A 19,949-nucleotide genomic window follows, 5' to 3' on the forward strand; every position below is an offset into this window, starting at 1 on the left:
TGCGCTTTACGTCATTGAAAAAGCTAGAGCGTCATCAGAGTTGACCTTTCAGCTTCAAATCAACCATGACCCGGAAATGATCGTTACACGTGTGTGTTTTTATTTTGCGGTGTGTGTGTGAACTGGCTGTGGTTCAAGATTTCGGGGCAATGACGACAGAAAAACGGTAGGAATTTTGCTAAAATTGTGACTTTTTATGTTGCCGTATGCAGACCACAATTTGTCGACACTCTTAAATGTTAAATTATCTGTGTCATGTACAATTTTCACGAATTTGTCAACTTGAGCCGACCATTGAGGTATTTTTACCTACACGAAGAGACCATGCCATATGTACTGGACAGACACCCACTCTCTTATTGCCATGGTTTACCCATTGTACCGTCCATGAATTATCAACATTTTAACAGTATGCTTTTGCATTATTTATAGCCATGGAGCGCTGGCACTATCAAGTTACTAACTTTAATGACCTGAAACAATGCACTAAGTTGTACACCAATTTCGCCAACGTGTTTTTTACGTAGTAAATAGCGCCATCGGTGTTATGTTTTGTTATTACTGATGACAGGGTTTGATTTTAATTAAAGGTGAATCTTTGAAGAAATGTAGTGGTGGGAGTGTCCGAAAAAATTGTATTTTTTACTTTTTAAAGTTTACATCATGTTTTTACAAAAGACACATTTTCGTGAGCTTTGGGAAAATCACTTTAGTTCGATAAATAGTGTTTTATTTTTGCATTTTGTGTAGTCTTGTGTGCAAGTAATTCACCATTCTCTGTTTAACCTTGTTCAGTGTTGAGATAAAAATTATTATGTTAATGTTGCCATTTATTTATTTTGTAAAAGTTTGTGGGAAGTCGTATTTTTGGACGTAATATTCTTTATAATACCAGCAGTCCAGCAGTCAGACAAGACAAGTACTTTCAAGAGTAGAACACAAGTTGTTTATTCGTGAACATAACATAGAAGAGCCCTGAAACAATTACAATGGATGCTTATATACCCTGGTGGGGAGTCTGAATTCGAGCGGGGAAACTTAGATACAAATATACAATACTGTGATTGGTCAATAAAAATGTTGTGGTGTTGTCTCTCACGTTCGCTCATAACACAGTGTTCAAGGTCGTATCCCGTTTTGTTACATTCAAGCTTTGGCGGTATATACGATGTATAAAGCAGTATAATAATATAAAACGATACACAATATCAGTAACAGTAGTAAACAGTAAAGTCTATCCATATCTATTTCCGACAAAGTTCAAATCTGACCACTATGCATACATGTGAAAACGGCATGTTTTTTTTCTGTTTTTTTTTTTTAATGTTAAATTTATCTGCACTGTGTGGATGAACAGGAATGGGTTTGAAGTGGACATGCAGTAGTTCTCATGTGAAAAAATATGTCAAACTACTGAAACTAATGTATCTTTAGAAATAGGTCAATAAAATCATAATTGAATCAATTGTGTTTTTACTTTTTTCCTCCCATAGAATTCCATGTATTTATTCCATGATCATAAAAAAAGAATTATAAAACGTTGTTTTTTTTACAAAATCACCGACATTTTATAGTCTTTTGATGTGTTCCAATCATTCTAGGAACGGTACCTTAGTAGTGTCCCTTTTGTGTACACATTGATTTGTGTAACAATAAAAGCTGACATCTTCGTTAATACGTGCAGCACTACGACCACCTTTCTTTAAAATATTACCATTACCGCAGCAAATAAAAGACATTAATAGTGCAATCTCTAGTACCGATAGTGACGACACTTTGAGGTCTGATTCATTCCTTCAGAGAAAATAGCAAAAATAAATTTCAAGTGCAGATAAAGTAATTTAATTATAAATTTTCCATACTTTCAGATCTCCTGGCTTCATAATAATTTTGTTGTTTAAAAATATTGTCTCATTTCAGATGCGAGGTTTGCAATGAACACATTGCCAAATATCGCTGTCCTCGATGTACATTAAGAACATGCAGGTAAAATGAGTTTTGCCATTATGGTGTATACTGTGTTGGTGTGCATGTCTACTATAATCCTTGTAGGAAGCACTTAGAAGGTCAGTTAGGTCAAATGAGAACTCAATATTACTTTTTCAATTTTGTCTTCGGTAGTTTGCCTTGTGTGAAGACACACAAACAGAACAACGACTGTGACGGCATCCGAAATAAAGTTAGTTATGTCACGGTCAAGAATTTCACTGAAAGTCACCTAATAAGCGGTATGTATTTCTTTTGTATCATACACCTTGTATTTCCTGGCCTCGTAGCTCTATGGGGAGTACGCCTTCTAATCAGGTCAATAATTTCTTGTAACACGCCCGGCCCAGCATGCTCGTCTTTCATCAATCAATAGTTATGTTGTGTGTTTGAGGTCAGGCTGTCGTAAAATTGTAATGACACCTATAAGGCATATGATAAAGCCATATCCAGTCCATACAGATTATTATGAGGTGTGACTGTGCAAGAAAGGTCATTTGGGGTGATGTGAAGGTCATTTGATGTGACTGGAATAAAGGCCATTTGAGGTGATGTGAAGGTCATTTGGGGTGATGTGAAGGTCATTTGATGTGACTGCAACAAAGGTCATTTGAGGTGACATGAAGGTCATTTGGGGTGACACGAAGGCCATTTGGGGGTGACACAAAGGCCATTTGGGGGTGATATGAAAGTCATTTGGGGTGACATAAAGGTCATTTGATGTAACTAGAACAAAGGTCATTTGAGGTGACATGAAGGTCATTTGGGGTGATATGAAGGTCATTTGATGTAACTAGAACAAAGTTCATTCGAGGTGACATGAAGGTCATTTGAGGTGATATGAAAGTCATTTGGGGTGACATAAAGGTCATTTGATGTAACTAGAACAAAGTTCATTCGAGGTGGCATGGAAATCATTTGGGGTGACATAAAGGTCATTTGATTTGACATAAAGGTCACTTTAGGTGACTGGGCAATAAAGGTGATTTGGGGTTACATACATGTTTTTCGAGGTGGCATAGAGATCATTTGGGGTGACATAAATTTAAGATGACTTGGAGGTTATTTAAGGGTTAGAAGTCAAATAATATGACAAATGCCAAATTTAGAATATTGAATTCCAGCTTGGACACACTAATTACAAAAAGTTATTGATCTTCAGATTTGAGAGGAGACAACAAATTAAATAACGATTTTGAAAAAACATTAATAAACATAACTGTCTTGATATGCGCAAACATTTTTTTCTGACAGCCAAAAAGTTGTGAATCTGTCAGAAAGTTAAAGTAAAAAACTTGGAAGATAAAAAGAAAATATTTATAAAAAAGAACTGTCAATTAGTGCTGCAGCTAAAAGTATATTTACTCTAAAAGTGTCAATGTTTAGCTTAAAGAGTTGGAAACTTCTACTCTATAATACTGTGGGGAGAACCATGATTTAATTTGCCAGCCACAAATTATTACCAATTTATATTTTAAATCTGACTGAACATAAATACGCCTGAAAATTACAATTTTTTCTACTCATTAAAGCTAAGCCAGGTTCTTTGAATTAAATTTGAACTCTGGTTCTATAAACACAGTTTGCACAGATTTCTTTCTCCTGGTTTTTGGCATCACCAGTTTCCATAGAAGTATTACTACATGTGTCTCTCCTTTTTTTACCAAAACACTATGATGTACTGTGGAATACTTTATTTTCGCTGCAATTAATTTTCGCTGAAAAGGCTTTTCGGGCATTTTGTATGGAATTTATTTTCACTGATTTTTGATGAGTTTAATGTAAAATATAGGAAAAAAAGTATATTCGCTGTATTTTATTTTCACGGAATCATCCCTTCAGTATAAATAGCGAAAATAAATTCCAAGCGAAAATAAAATATTCTACAGTAATTGGTATCAAACTATCACAGAATTAGGGGTCAGAAACTTAATTTTGAGAAAGTAGAAATAGATGTAATAGTCACTTCCTGTTAGGATTGAAAACAGCTACTAAACCCACTTATCCAGAAAGTGGTATGCATATATTGTGTATGATTTCATTGTTGATTACAAATTGCAGTCTACGAAAACGTGTTAAATTTTAAGTGCTTAAAAACTTTTATTAGCATATCTTAAAATCATCTCGCTTTGAAATTTAGAGTGATTTGCAGACTTAGATAGATGTCACTGTCTTTGTGTTGCGTCATGTTCGATATGGGATGCGTGCTTTGTGTATGAAGCGTATAAAATACCTTGTTTATTTACACAAAATATCAACACATGCTGCGTGACATTGGTGCTTAAACTATGACAAGCATGTCTCAGTTGTGAATAGTTCATATTTGACACTAGAGGGCGCTCTTTGGAGTAAGGCTTTATATTTGTCCGTACTGATATCACTCATATAGTTTCCTCTTTTTCTACAGACTATCGCTTTCTTGAGGATGTTGACCGGAAAATTGATAATGTTGCGAGGGAAATGAGACACAAACACAGATTTATTCCTCGCTATGTAGGTTCACTCTACTTTTCTTGTAGTTGTTGTAAAATTATCTTAAAAGTTGGAATGATTTGTCACTGTACTCGAGATCTGATGTGACATATTGCATTGTTTTGGAGGTGATCCCGTGGCATATAGTACAAAGCAGTTTGCCATTGTTCTAAATTACTGTAGATAGCAGTAATTAAGGTTGTCATTGACAAAGTGCTGACATATTTCTCAGCATGAGTGCATACTGTAAAATACTTTATTTTCGCTTGGAAATAATTTTTTTTTTTTGCTGAAGGAATGATTAAGTGAAAATAAAATCCAGCAAATATACCTTTTTAGTCTACGTCCGAAAACGGGGACTTATGGTTTGCCCTGTGTGCGTTCGTGCTCACCTGGATCTTGAACATGCATGGACCGATTAAGTTCAAACTTCACTCATACATCACACATTTTATGGGACATATGCACATGCATTTTTTTCATGATCCGATTAACGATAGCCAAATAGCGGCCATTTTAAGGCCGAAAATGCATCAAAATCGCACATTTTCACCATTCCGGACCCAGATCTCAGTTATGCATGGATGGATTTTGTTCAAATTTGGTACATACATTAAACATAATAGGACCTTGATGCACGGCATTTTTTTTTTGATTGGGTTTGAAATGGCCGACTTGCGGCCATTTTATTTTAAAGAATTCAGTTCTGGATCCGTATCTGAGACATGCCTGGATTGATCGAGTTCAAACTTCACACACACAAGGTACATCATGTCACAAATATGTATGTGCATTTGTTTCATGATCTCATTAACTATAGCCAAATGGCGGCCGCTTTAAGGCCGAAAATGCATTGAAATCGCACATTTTCATCATTCCGGACCCAAATCTCAGTTATGCATGGACGGATTTTGTTCAAATTTGGTACATACATTAAACATATTAGGACCTTGATGCACGTCATTTTTTTGTTTTGTTTTTTGGATCAAGTTCGAAATGGCCGACTGGCAGCCATTTTGTTTTAAAGAATTCAGTTCTGGATCCGTATCCGAGACATGTCTGGATTGATCAAGTTCAAACTTCACACACACATGGTACATCATGTCACAAATATGTATGTGCATTTGTTTCATGATCCGCTTAACAATAGCTGAATGATGGCCATTTTAAGGCCGAAAATGCATCAAAATCACGTATTTTCACAATTCCAGAACCGGATCTCAGTCATGCATGGATGGATTTTGTTCAGATTTAGTACAATGTGTTGTACATATGCAGGTGTATTTCGGATCAGACTACTGAAAGTGGGCTGAGATTTCGGTCATGATCTGCTTTGAATGTATATGTCACTCAAATATGAACGGAACGGGGACGTGTCATTGACAATGACTTGTTTCCTATATTTTACATTCACCTAGTCGAAAATCAGAGAAAATAAATTTCATACAAAACACCAAAAAATGTTTTCAGCGAAAATTAATTCCAACTAAAATAAAGTATTTTACAGTATTCACTGCTGTAAGTTTGTCTCATGCTCATTAAAAAAATAATGATCTTGATTTCAAAAGTCAGCTATTTTCGATATATCTTTTGTAATCATTACACACAACTCTTTTCACAATTGCTTACTACAAGTTAACCAAGGCTTAACCTTTTTCCCACCAGTTCCCACTTTTCATCACAAATTCCCATTTATAGTCTGCACTTTCCTTCAGAAGACTAGGACAAAAATAGCCAAATCTTTTGTTGGCTCCAAAATCGGGGTTCAGTTTCAGAAATATCGAAGTGCAGAAAAAAAATGGGTGAGAAAGTCTGGGGGTGAAAAGGTTAACTACGCATACTAATTTATCTGTTGATGTTCTTTGGTTTTCGATGTTCATTTCACAGTTGATGAATCTAATCCGTGCAGCTAAGTCCAGGAAAACAACTCTCAAGATCTTACCATTTGTGTTCACAAAACGAAAAGAGAATTCCACAATTTGGTTATCAAGGTAACTTAAACTCGGACCATCTATTTCTGTGTGTGGTGCAGCATTGTGAATTAAACACGCAGTATTGTGCAAACAGGATTCAAATCTTGCAATTCAAATTAAGCAATGATTTCAAACTACAGTCAGTGATCAACATTTTCATCATGCAAGCACATATACTGTGAGTGTATCAATGACTTGATCACACTCTTTGTTTAACAGTTACCTTCTTAATTGCAGACAAAAACAACTTTTGTGGCACGTTGAGTTGATATTTCCACACTGTGATGTAAAATACAGTGAACGAAGGTAAGATTGAGAAACACATGATTTTTTTTTTGTCTTTTTGTGTCACGGTTTGTTACCAGCCGCTGTGATGTACCCTTACTAATTTCTACTTTCACTTTATTTGTAGAGTCTCTGAGAAAATCTGTCTTAGAACCCTTCTAGAGAAATACTTGCATCCAGTGAATAGTGACCCAGTTATAAGACATAGGTAAGGACAGAGTACACATATATTGATGATGTGTCATTTATTGAGTAACAGATTTTCTGCAGATGACACTTCTGCAAAAGTTGTATTTATAATCCTTGAGGAATGATTGTATTTATCATGTGATCCGGTCGTATCGAATATGAAAGCTCATGACTGTGTCACTTTAAAATTAATGCATCCTAAAACCAGCACAGAATGCGTAATCAATTTATTGGTTGTACTTTTGCTTTTGTTTGACATCAGGTTAAAACAATACGTTTTAAGAGGATTTGATGAAATCAGAATTGTTATGAAAGTAGAAAGAAGAATGGCCAAGTCTACAAGGTAATTGTTATTCTATTGCTAGAATCAGGCATTACAGATGTTTTTTTTATTAAGGAATGCCCTCATGTTGAATTCATGGATGGTGGATGCGTAGTCCAAACCTCACTTGTCAATGAGTTCTAGACCATCAAGCCTCATTTTTATATCAGAATAACAGGCGCCCTCAACCTCCAAGTTGAGTTCATAGATGGTAGTTGCATAGTCTCAGCCTCTCTTGAGTTCTAGACCATCAAGCCTCATTTTGATATCAGAATTATGGGGCGCCCTCAACCACCAATTTGAATTCATATATGAATAAAATCATGTTCTCGCCTCACTTTTGTGTCAGACCATCAATCCTCATTTTGTTCAAAACAATTTACTGTAAAATACTTTATTTTCGCTTAGAATTTATAATTTCGCTGAAGGGACGATTCAGTGAAAATAAAATCTAGCGAATATATCTTTTTTCCTATATTTTACATTCCACTCATCCAAAAATCAGTGAAAATAAACTCCATAAAAAACACCCAAAAAGACTTATCAGCAAAAATTAATTCCAGCTAAAATAAAGTATTTTATAGCAGTCATTTTTGGAAATTTATATTGTGTTTGTTTATTTATATTAATCATTTGCAGGTATATGTTGCTAGATTTAGACAGATCCTTGGAAGAGAACTTGGCTTCTAAATATATTGTGGAATATCCCTCATTGTACGTAATATTAGCGGATCATATCAAAGATTATCCAATCCTGGGTGAAGGTAAAACATTTCTTGCATACTGCATATGTTTTGTTAGTCAGTGTATTCAAGTAAACCGAATGGTAACAAAAACATGTACGTTATGTTTTTATAGACATTTTATTGGCAAAATGTGTTACTTTCACAGACTTTCACAAATTTGCATTGGAATTCTCAACGTAGGTTTCTCTTGTGATTTTGTGATTGTAAACTGAGAACAGACTTCTCAAGGTAGAGTGAACCAGGTGAATATTGGTCACCAAATCGAGAGGAGAATATCGCACTGGAGAGGAGCACTTGTAGCTAAGGTGTTTATTACTCAACTGCTAGGCCTGGAACGGAGTCTAAATACTCACGTGATGTTCCATACAATGTATCAATATCATTATGCAAATAACTCAACTAAACGTCATAGCCTCAAATCATTACAGTGATCATCTCGCAGTTTGCATAACTTCTTAAAGTCACAGGAGATGTTCATTGCATATCACATCCTTGCATAAATTTACTCTATAAATCCTTGATATTTATCAGTAGTAGTATTCACTGAAACATTTTCATGCACTACAATTGCATGATAAAATAGAGTATAAATAAATATGAAAAAAGTTGTATATTTAGTTTTAATCTTGTGACTTAGAGATGTGCATAGCATACAATGTGCCTGTCAACAATATAGCTTGCAATGTTGGTGTTGTCCTTAGATATCCAAAACAATACAGGGTTCATAGCGTTGAGAAAATCTTTTGAAAGTCTTTGGATTTTTTGAGGTCGGGAAAGTCTTTGAGTTGTCTTTAAATTACAGGGAAAATAAAAAAATCTTTGAAAAGTCTTTAAATTTCTTCATAGTTATTACATGTAATTCATTTTATAAAGGCCTGTTCTCTCCAGGGAACTACCATATCCTCAGAACTTTGATGAGCTTTGGTGATGATGTTGGCCTGAATTAAGGGTCAAAATGTCTTAGAAAAATGCAAGAAAGTTTGGGAAAATTGTCTTGGAAACAAGTCTTGGAAATCATTTGGCTCTTGGTGCTATGGAGCCTGCAATACTACACTGACAATAAATACCTAATTCTGATAACAAATATACCAGAACTCATTTCGGTGACTTTACTAGTGACTCGCGCTATATCAAATGTAAACTTGAAATCTGTTTTGGATTCTGACTACAATAATGTGTACATTTGAACGAATATTGAGAAATAATAGTGATTTATTAGAAAGATCAAATCTAGTATTAATATGATTTCATGATATAAATTATAAATTTTGGGCATGTTCATTTTGTCCAATCATAATTGCGTGTTCGATTACACTTACTCATATGTAACTCGCATATCTTCAAAAAGTTTACCATTTTCAGCCAGCAGTACGCAAACATATAATTTGATAAAAGAATTTCTGCTATTTTTGTGTACTTTGTCACTTTATATTTCATTAAATTTAAGTGTCAGGATAAAACTATCACGTGAATGATGATTTGTCTTGTTTTGAGCTCCAGGAATAACATCAAATTAATGATAATCAAGATCGTTCAATTTGAATTCACCTCTGAGTATTGGCAATATGATTTACATAATATGGTATGTCTCTTGTAGTTAACTGTTCTATATAATTGGAGCTCTAAACAAGACAAATCATGAATACAAATTTCTGATGTAATCTAAATCACATTTAGATTTTCATAATTCATGTTTTGTTTTGTTTTAAATTGGTGTCTAGATAACGAATTTCTCTGATTCTGTTTATAATTCTAGTGAAAACAGATTGTAGCAGTTCCAGTAGTGACACAGACTCCTCCAGTGATAGCGAGAGTAACACCAGTGGTAGTATGCATGATGTTGCACCTGACAGAGGGAGGGTGAATAGTAATGGAGACAGTCCTTCGAATGATTCAAAGGACTTAAAAGGGAAGCATAACAAGCAGGAATGTGAAAGAAAAGGTATTAAACAGAATGATGCTGATGATTTTAGCGATATACTTTGTGGAAATATTAGCGTGACAAGTATGGAGGCTGTAAACAAAGTGACAACAGTGAACTTGATGGATGATGTGAACTTGTTAACAAAGGGAAATGAAGGACAAGACCATTATGACCGACCAAGAGAATCATGTACTGAACTTGAGTCCACGAGAGATGAGAAAGTCGAGATGGATTTAAATTATGATTGTGACGTGAAGTAAGACCAAAAGATGTTAGATTGAAAGGAGTTGTGAATTTGTAAATGCATTTGTTATTTGAAAGAAACAATTGTTTAGTGAAAGAGATTTGTTTGTAGGATTTCAGAAACATCTCTGAACCAATTTTGGTACAAATCTGTGCATAATATTTAGCTTAATTTGTATATTAAGCATTCTTGTTCCATTGCTATCTCAGTGTACAATTATTCAGTTCAAATGAAATTTAATAATCAGATGCTATGGCACAATTACAAAAATACTTTTTGGTTCAAATATGTGCATACTAATTAGCTGAATTTACATAATTGTATTCAAAGACAGCATTTTGAAAGACGAATGCTTTTTAAGGCAAGGCCTTTTCAGGTATCATTTTTGCACATTCAAAATAAACTCACTACACAACAAATACAAATATTTGCTTTTATTAAGATGTTTTTTTTATTTTACAGTCATGTTGCTAGTTTGTGCATATTTTAACTTGTGCAGCAGTGACAATGTTCATTGTTTTTTGTTTTGTTTTTTTACAAAAATAAAATGACAATGCAGTTTCCACTGTAAACAAAACAACTAGGACTAGTATATTTCACTTTGAATGATGTTGCAGAAAATGCAGAAAAGGATGTTTTCTCACTTTGTATTATCTGCAGAACACATCCTACTGATTATTGTGATAACCATGAAAAATGATAAAATCAGTTGGTATGGTAACAAATGTCTCATCACCAAATGAAACATAATTATTATTGCTGTAATCGCTCAAAGCCACTGAACTTTATTTTAAGAAATCTTCTAAATTTGAATTCAGGATTGTGTTGGATGAGATTTCTCATAAACCCACAAAATCCAAAGCTATAACGATATGCTCACATGGATCACGTAGGTTTTCTGAACTTACATTTGCAATTTGTAAGATTTTTTTGAGCTGTTTTAAATAATTTTGTTTGATATTACATTTTGATAAAAACATTAGGGAATGGTTATTGCAAGATAAATAATTTAATAACAAGTTGTAAATGACCTGTACATGTAGGTAAATTAGAAACACATGGACATTTAGAGTTTGGAAGCATTTCTGAATTTACTTGCTTGTGAAACAGTTTTATATTATGAAAAATCATTCCCTGATATTTTTTTCAATTTGTAATATTGTAACAAATTATATTTTAAACATTTTGAAAGTTATCAACATTGCAGCTTTAAGTGATCTGAAAACGATGACACTTTGTTACACTCCCACATTGTACAGGTAATCTCAGACATTTCAGCTGCGACTGCATCTACATATGTAAGGTGAAATGTTGCAGACATAAAAATATAGAAAATTATGTCATTAAGCAATTCTAATCTTTGTGATACTTAAAATATTATCATTTTCATTCATGGAATATTCCTCTGTTGAACCATTGAATGAATTGATGATTGCCATGGCATTCAGAACTGCAGGCTTAAAAGGCTCTTGGGATGCGATTGGCCTGCAATTTATGCGAGTACAGTACAGTAGTCTATGATCTTTGAGGTAAATGCGTAGACTTTCGTCCCTAGTTCCTGGACAATGCTAGTTAGGCTGACCAATTGTCTGTAGTCATTACGGTTAAATTAAACATCATTTCGGATGATGAAGATGAAAATAATAATGTGATTCAGAAAAATAGATGACAATCTTTCAATTTGTATTGTATGTGCTATTATTCACATTCAATTCATTTAAATATTTGATCTTTTTGTCGAGAAGAGCTAAAAACTCCTCAAGACGCATTGTTTTCATTTTTCACTCCTGGTCACGACGTCAATGTATTGAAAAGACCTTGTGTCCATTTGCATGTTTCTGTGCTGGTACATATTTTCCATCTCTCTTGTAATTTTCAGAATTGTTCCAGCCAATCTTACTTAAAATACATAGCTGTTTACTTTGTGTCTGTGTCAACACGGTCGACATTGACATTGAATAATCTGTTGATAGTCATAAGTCTGTATTGATCCATCGGGACACAACATATCCAGTTTCAACGTTCTTGCCACAGAGGGCGTGCAACACTTATTTTTACATCGTCCACAATATATAGCGGCAAACCGGCGCACGCTAGTGCATCCAATATAACGAAGAGTCACTTGATTTGTAGTCTTTACTGTTGGTTCACAAGTCGACTCAAAAAACTGAAATAAAGCAAGAAATGATTTCATGTAATGCAACAATGTTTTAGAATGAACTATGACAGCAAAATACTTTTTTAGCTAAATGTGTCTCGAGGGAAAAAAAATTGCCTGCTACTTTAAAAACAAAGTAAAAACTGTATGTTGACACTAGAGAACGCTCTTAAAATACTTGCCTTGTAGTCTGAATTTAAATCTCCTGTGAAGCACGGCCTCAGTTGACAGAGCTTAACATCTGTCGATAGCGTACAGTCTTTGCCAGGCCTTTTGATTACACGTGTTGCTACGCCCATACCACAACTACGAGAACATTCACTCCATTCCATGTCTGTGTCCTTGCAGTAAGTTTCTGAAATGAATTGCAGTTATATTAATTACAAGTTGAAGAAAAAAATTGGTATAAAAACGAAAGTGTTATTATTTGATGACTGAGGGCGCTAGTCATATTGCATTCTTCGCACATGCATGCACATTCTATATAGAGGATGTGATGTTGCATGGGGGACGAGATCTGCTCACCCTCCGGGAAATATTGCAGTCTAGACCCACTGAAACGCTATTTCCTGCATTTTGAGGGGCAAGGCAGACATTCCTCTTAAACTGTGTTGCGTCGACACAAGTACACAAAGGGTTTCAGCTTGATTGCCCCCCCCCCCCACCTGGTGCCGCCGCCACTGGTATCGCTCAACAAAAAAGCCGTGCAGTTCTGAAGCAGAACAGGCTATTTGTCTGCTTTTCCGGATCCCCAATACGTATTAGTCCCTCTATTAGAAAGGGATGCCATCTTAATACAAGAATGGTTCACATTTGGAATAAAAGTAAACATCATATATTGTCAGTTCGTGGGACGAGCCTCGCGAACATGCTATTAACGCATACCTTCCGTATGTACATTATTCATACACACATGGCCGATTGAATGCCATATTTTTTGTCTATTTCTAATGTACACTGGTTGGATGGAATGAGTTTAATATTCGTGTGAGAACCGTACAGTATTAAACGCCACGACCATCGCACTTTTTAAGTTTAAACTGAAATTTATTACGTTTGACTTGTGATTTGTTTTATTTCTATGCGGGTAAGCATTTATAGTTAGTATACTTAACCATAGAATATAAACACTAAAAATGAATCCAGGGAAAAATCGACTGGTTGACAAATATGGATCGGGTTTTTGTGAGATACAAAATGTAACAAGAAAGTATGTAAACTGAACTTTTTCTGGTGGCGAATTATTTCCATTGATCACGTGAGGATGGAGTTTGTTGACCGTAAATCGCAAAAATTGGGGGGGGGGGTCAAAAATATCGGCTGGACCGTGAAAATGGGGGTCCAAACTATACTTCAACTATAGGAGTACCTCTCTCTCCCTTCGGTGTGCGGTAGACACCAATTCTTAAAGCGCGGCGGTCGTCGCCCGGCGCGTGCTCGAATTTCATGTAAATAAACAATGTATTTTACACGCGTTGTATACGTCGCTATGAGTCCCATATCGAACAGGACGCGGCGCGACGACTACCACCCTTTAAACAATTACCTTCTTGGAGCCTCTGGGACGGCGCTGACAGGCACATCCACTCCTTGCAACAATGTCCAGATATCGAGACCAGTTGCAGATCGATACAGTCTAGCGATGGCATGAACAGTTCGTGGGGACAGGTCGACGTGCAGGCGTACGCATCACCAACACAAATACATTGCTCACGGCAGGATGGCTCAAAAGAGTCTCCGTCCTGGTATCTTACACCTTTTACCACACAATCTGCTTGTACAAACTGAAATAAAGAGGATGGAAGCAAGAAAGTATGTGAATATTGAAGTACAACATTGTATAAAATAACAAAACTCAATACAAGTAGTTTACGTCCTGTTCTGGTAGGTTTTGTCTACGTCGTTTTGAGTGAATCATTCCATCAGAAACAAAATACTAAAGTTCAATTCTGTTCATGTGCAAGTGATAAATCATAGTCATTATTTATAAACCTTGCTTTTTTATATTTACAAACAAGCAAAGTATACTGTAAAATACGCCTTTTGGCTAGCATGTTACTTTAGCTAATTTAGCTAATCTGTAATTTCGTTTATTCAAGATGTAGCTAATGTAAGAGAGTATATTCTCAAAATTAGATTATTGGCGCTCAGACTTTAGCTGAATAATTCATGTATTTCGTCGCTAGCGGGCGCAACTTACTAGGGAATGCATTTGATCTCAAACAACTGATAAATTTATTATTAACTTATTTATTAGTTGTATGAGATTGGATAAGGGAACTTTGGTCAGTTCCACTCGAATCGAACGTTATTTCCCAAGACACGCAGCGATGTTACAATTTGAAAAGGGCAACCGCATTACGGACGTTCGCGGTCAGCTGTGTATAATTATTTTGTCAAGGCAGCAGAACGCGGCGAAACACCTGTTCATTTCAACTCAGTCGATTTCAGTAGCGAGCGAGTACTGTTGGTTGTGTAATTACGGATGGCAGAAAGTGTCGCCCACAGGGTCTTGTAAACTTGCTATGTCGAAGTTACCGGGACGTAACTAAAGCGAAACTTATACAGTGAGTGTAACTTTGTACATATTCACTGTTTTCCAAAACAATCACATACAATGTGTTGAATATATTGGCCAAAAATTCTCGATGACTCACTGTATATGTAAACTTTTTTCCATTTTCCCAACAATGATTAAAAAACACACTGAATACCAATCTGGAACGAAAGTAATCACCATACATGGTTTCCCATAGAGTAAAATCAGGAGTCTTGCAGGTGTCACACACTCAGTAAGGAGTTTTTAACGGTTGTACGCAGACTTCTTTTTACAGTGTACGTAACCGGATTTACATGTACCGGCGCCAACCTAGTGTGTCAGTTACAGACAGTACAACAATGGACACTTCTGTTAGTTGCTATGGAAATAACGTCATTATCTAGTAGACATGCATTGCATAAAAAAACAAGTTGGACTAACAAACCCCGGAAGGGATACAGCAACTTAATCACTTACCTCAGAAAGTGAAATCAAGACGAACGTCAACGACACGAGCAACAGGTGGCTTTCGTGATCCATTCTACGAAGACTACGTTGTACCAACTCTTAAAATACTTATCGTCTCAAGGTCTTCCGGGGGCAACCAAATACGATCTCTGATCATGAATTGTAATGTTCCGGTACAGGTAGTGGCATGACAGCTGCGCCCATCATGGCCGTCTACGCCCCACCTAATGATTTGGTTTGAATATGTACAGGAAGTGTCCGGCAGCTCAAATCTATGAATTCAAATCAGTGAGAAATCGAAATAGTTGTTTAGGTTAAGTATACAAAACACAATGGACGGCAGTGTAATCAATACTAGTGTAAAATAACAACTATTTGAAGTGAATTTTTCACGCTGTTTTACCGCTTGTGTGGCGAGAAACGAACACCGCCACTATGGTGGATGATCTTTCTAGTACTAGAATGCACAATCTGTGGTCCCGACCATGGTGAACGGATCGCAAACCGACGTACACATGTGAATTGTCAATTATTTAACAAATTAATCAACGTACGATCCATCATTGGTATACAACATGGATGTATCCGAGGACAGACTGTGCTATATAGAAAAGTGTGCGTGGAATACTTAAAAGAGGTCGAACAGGTTTCTGACTTCGAGTGGGCCCACTCAACGTAGGGCGGCATGGTGGTTTTAAGTTGCCATGACTAAGGCACAGCCATTCACGTGTGAGACATCAAGAACAAGTACGTATGTTGAATGAAATGAAATGCCATTTGGTCTGTATTCAAGCCATGGTCGCTAATAATTCCCCGCACAAACGCCCTGTTCTAATCTATTGAGGTCACGGACGTGAGATTATGATATATAGCGACTTACACGACACATGGAACTCCCAGAAAGTTACAATTAACACATACGCTACCTACCCGGGGAAAGTCAATTGGTTTATACCATTCCCTTAGAAAGACCGCTCTCTGGTTTTGGGTAGAAAACCAAACTTTTAAATAGGTACCGACGTAACAACACCGAACACAGTCTATTTAACTGCACCAGTTTGACACGGAGAAGTCCGAATGTTGTAAAGACCGCTATTTGTATGGGCGAGGGGAACTCAGTACATCGCACAAAGGGGCTGTTCACTACCTGCGTAGAGGACAAACAAAGGTAGGTACTTTATCGCCCATGGGTCCTGTAGACGGCGTTGTATGAGTCGAGTCTTGTATAATTCTGACATCAATTAAAAAAGACAAATGCTGAATGGCCAGAGTTGATTGGGTGTGTTCAAACACTACCTCTTTCATACAGTTTTCAGTAATTCATACACAGCGCCGACCTTTCTCATGTACCTTTAAGCGAGACCGTAAATAACCTGCGAAGTATAGACGACCGCATGTCCGGTGTAAATACCCTACAGGCATTTGTGTGGAAGAGTTAATAAAACAAACAACGAAAAGAGGGATACACATTGTTGACGAAGCAGCGTGCCCTCACTCGACCAAATATCAATGATATACAACAATGTGATGGAACTTTAGCATAATTGTTTTGATAAAAACGCATTTACGGAAGATTCACAGTTTAGAGCCTCTGATTAATGATTATTCATATAGCTCATTAATATTCATCACCGACCGGCACTTCCGATGGGCTGGCGAGATCCCTGAGAGGAATATCAAGTCACATATTACTGAGCTTATAGTTAGAATTATCTGCATGAGACTATACACAACTTGCGAAGTATTAGAAGATGAAATCCACTTCATCACATCTTGTAAAGTTTACTCTTCTGAAAGAAAAAAAAAACTCTTTACGATTAATTCAACAAAATATTTACTAATTTACATGAGATGGACAAAACAGAAAACATTCAAGACAATCACCAATTTATCCGATAAACATTTACTGAAAACACTAATCCAACTTTTATTATAATTAATGTGTGTTCATGTTTATTAATTTTTACTAGTGTAAAATAACAACTATTTGAAGTGAATTTTTCACGCTGTTTTACCGCTTGTGTGGCGAGAAACGAACACCGCCACTATGGTGGATGATCTTTCTAGTACTAGAGTGCACAGTCTGTGGTCCCGACCACGGTGAACGGATGGCAAACCGACGTACACATGTGAATTGCCAATTATTTAACAAATTAATCAAAGTACGAGCCAGCATTGGTATACAACATGGATTTATCCGAGAACAGACTGCGCTTTATAGAGAAGTGTGCGTGGAATACTTAAAAGAGGTCGAACAGGTTCCCGACTTCGAGTGGCCCCACTCAACGTAGGGCGACATGGTGGTTTTAAGTTGCCATGACTAAGACACAGCCATTCACGTGTGAGACATCAAGACCAAGTACATTATGTTGAATGAAATGAAATGCCATTTGGTCTGTATTCAAGCCATGGTCGCTAATAATGCCCCGCATAAACGTCTATTCTATTCTATTCTATTTGTGTAAAATGGAATCTAAAGAACATGGACCTGGTTGGTCAAAATATAATTCCCATAATTTCCATTTTTAACGGACTGAGCTGAACATAGTTCACATACTAAAGAACACAGAAGTATCAAAACAGCAATAATTCAAGACAAGCAAATATATATATTGGGGGTATCATCGGAAAAATACAACAAGGTTTGCACCAATCGCCTTGATATGTTAGTTTGCTATGTTAAACCATGGAAGGTAGTAGGGGGAGACACTCAGGCTCCCTGGTTACTTGTATATCACAAAGACAGTACGGCAGCATGCACGTTTACTCCGTGTACAATTGCGTAACGCGAAATGTAAACATTCACACAACATTTCCAACTTACTCGCAGTATACTACTAGTATTTAAATTTTAAACATAGCATAACTATTACAACCTTGTCCATTGAGAATCTAGATTACATAACAAATGGATGGATGGATAATAACTAATGATGCACAATCTTTTCTTTGCATGACAAAAGTGACTATAAAACAGTTCTCACAAAAACAACGAATATATTTTTGTTTCCCAAATAATACTACATATACTGTATTAAAGTAAAATAGTAGAACAGCAAATACGGTGAAATACTTTATTTTAGCACCTCATCAGGGTCTATGATTTTAGCTGGAATTATGTTTCGCTGAAAAGAATTTTTGGGTGTTTCGTGTGGAATTTATTTCCACTGATTTTTGACAAGTTGAATGTAAAATATAGAAAAAAATGGTATATTCGCTGGATTTTATTTTCACTGAATCATTCCTTCGGCGAAAATTAATTCAAAGCGAAAATAAAATCTTTTGCAGTAGCTTTGAGGCAAAATTTGCCAAGAAAAGTACTAGTCGTGTCCCTCAATTAATACATGTACTGTATTCATCTCGGTATCCCTGCAGATTAATATAACACGAAGTTCATAAAATAAAATGGCCCCCGTCTACGTTGATACAGACAAAGAAATAAATACATACAAATATCTTTAGAAAACGTAAGTTGGCTGTGAAATACAAACGTTCCGAGTCGGTAATTGAACTGATGGTCAGGTCCAGAAAGGTACTCCCATACATCGTCTGATATTCCCCGGACGCCAGTCACGCGAAACCACGTGCCAATTACTTCAGTGTGGTAACATGAGGTGGAGTAACTACAAGTGTAAGATAGTATAATAATATGTTTTTTCGAAAGCTCTATACGCAGACAGTTTAATCTCTAATAATGAACCATTTGCGACGACTGTACGCAGATAGAGGAACGCTGTTTTTTGTTTGAAAGAGAAGGGACACTTTACAATAACAATTGCCGAATTGTAATATGGGATGTACATGTATAGCCTCGTTCATACATGACGACAAACACAGGACTGAACCACATTATAAACGCGCTTTACTACTGGATTAAAGCAGGGGAGTCGTCACCTGAGCATGCGTCAGATGGCCATAGCGTGTCATTGTTTACAAACAAGCGTCTACCCATAAGCCTTTTGCATTTTTAGCGTGTGTTGTTATCGTCGCTTGGGACTAAATTCCCGCGCATGCGCAGGTGACGACCCTCCCGCTTGAAACCAGAGCTCTGTACATATGTCGCAGTGCTTTAAAGCGTGGTGTTCGTCGCGCAGCGCGTATTCAAATTTCATGTAAATAAACAATGTATTTTACACGCGTTGTATACGTCGCTATGAGTCCCATATCGAACAGGATGCGGCACGGCGACTGCCGCCCTTTAAATTATAGCGCAAGTAGTATTTCACAAAAAGTCGCGAGAATATTGTATTGCAGCATAGACATACATTCCATGATTCCAGGCGGCGTCGACATCATTTAAACGGGCAGTTGTTATTTATTTAAAGATACTGAAGAAATGCATAATTTGTTGGCAATGTGAACGTCTAATAGATTTCACATTGAAGATGATTACCGCACTTACTACTTGTATGTTTCAGTCATTTTAGTGGCAGTGGTTGAAATTTAGTGGTAGGGGGATTTAACATGTCAAATGCTATACATGTATAATGAACACCAAATTTTAAACGAAAATAATCACAAAAGTTACGTCTGAGAACACAACTTTCAATAACTTGCACAGTGCTTTTACTCATGTCTGTTCTTGGTGAAGAATAGTATGTTCTTGTTCCACTTTACCGACAATGCGTACGTTTTTATATGGT

General features: G+C 36.3%; 2 protein-coding genes across 3 annotated transcripts; one reads left to right on the forward strand and one right to left on the reverse strand.

The window, feature by feature from the left end:
* The first annotated feature begins 63 nt into the window (after positions 1 to 63).
* On the forward strand, positions 64 to 10,721 carry LOC102810358 (box C/D snoRNA protein 1-like). The gene is made up of 10 exons (XM_006819281.3): positions 64 to 166; positions 1,921 to 1,986; positions 2,122 to 2,228; positions 4,394 to 4,479; positions 6,346 to 6,449; positions 6,669 to 6,737; positions 6,844 to 6,924; positions 7,168 to 7,248; positions 7,867 to 7,991; positions 9,730 to 10,721. The coding sequence occupies exons 1-10, from the start codon at positions 150 to 152 to the stop codon at positions 10,155 to 10,157; spliced, it is 1,164 nt and encodes a 387-aa protein (XP_006819344.1). The 5' UTR covers positions 64 to 149; the 3' UTR covers positions 10,158 to 10,721.
* LOC102800596 (CCN family member 1-like) lies at positions 10,561 to 16,717 on the reverse strand. 2 transcript variants are annotated; one of them, XM_085492240.1, is made up of 5 exons: positions 16,237 to 16,717; positions 15,316 to 15,578; positions 13,846 to 14,083; positions 12,482 to 12,654; positions 10,561 to 12,308 (listed from the first exon to the last, which is right to left on the reverse strand). In XM_085492240.1, exons 2-5 carry the CDS (start codon positions 15,376 to 15,378, stop codon positions 12,075 to 12,077), a joined length of 708 nt encoding a protein of 235 aa, XP_085348366.1. In that variant the 5' UTR covers positions 15,379 to 15,578; positions 16,237 to 16,717; the 3' UTR covers positions 10,561 to 12,074. The 2 variants fall into 2 exon arrangements, with proteins under 2 accessions (XP_085348366.1, XP_085348367.1); XM_085492241.1 differs by lacking the exon at positions 16,237 to 16,717 and adding an exon at positions 15,710 to 15,926.
* Positions 16,718 to 19,949: the final 3,232 nt, after the last annotated feature.

This window comes from Saccoglossus kowalevskii, chromosome 17 (genome assembly GCF_978046115.1).
Source record: "Saccoglossus kowalevskii chromosome 17, keSacKowa6.1, whole genome shotgun sequence".
Taxonomy (NCBI): domain Eukaryota; kingdom Metazoa; phylum Hemichordata; class Enteropneusta; family Harrimaniidae; genus Saccoglossus; species Saccoglossus kowalevskii.

Bases quoted from the DNA above. Each gene is read 5' to 3' on its own strand.
- LOC102800596 (XM_085492240.1), bottom strand. From the start codon at position 15,378: ATGGATCACGAAAGCCACCTGTTGCTCGTGTCGTTGACGTTCGTCTTG. The intron at 14,084-15,315 runs GTAAGTGATTAA...TCTTTATTTCAG, and splicing joins TCTTGATTTCACTTTCTGAG to TTTGTACAAGCAGATTGTGT. The intron at 12,655-13,845 runs GTAATTGTTTAA...AATTCATTTCAG, and splicing joins GTCCCAGAGGCTCCAAGAAG to AAACTTACTGCAAGGACACA.
- LOC102810358 (XM_006819281.3), top strand. The intron at 2,229-4,393 runs GTATGTATTTCT...CTTTTTCTACAG, and splicing joins TGAAAGTCACCTAATAAGCG to ACTATCGCTTTCTTGAGGAT. The intron at 6,738-6,843 runs GTAAGATTGAGA...CTTTATTTGTAG, and splicing joins GTAAAATACAGTGAACGAAG to AGTCTCTGAGAAAATCTGTC.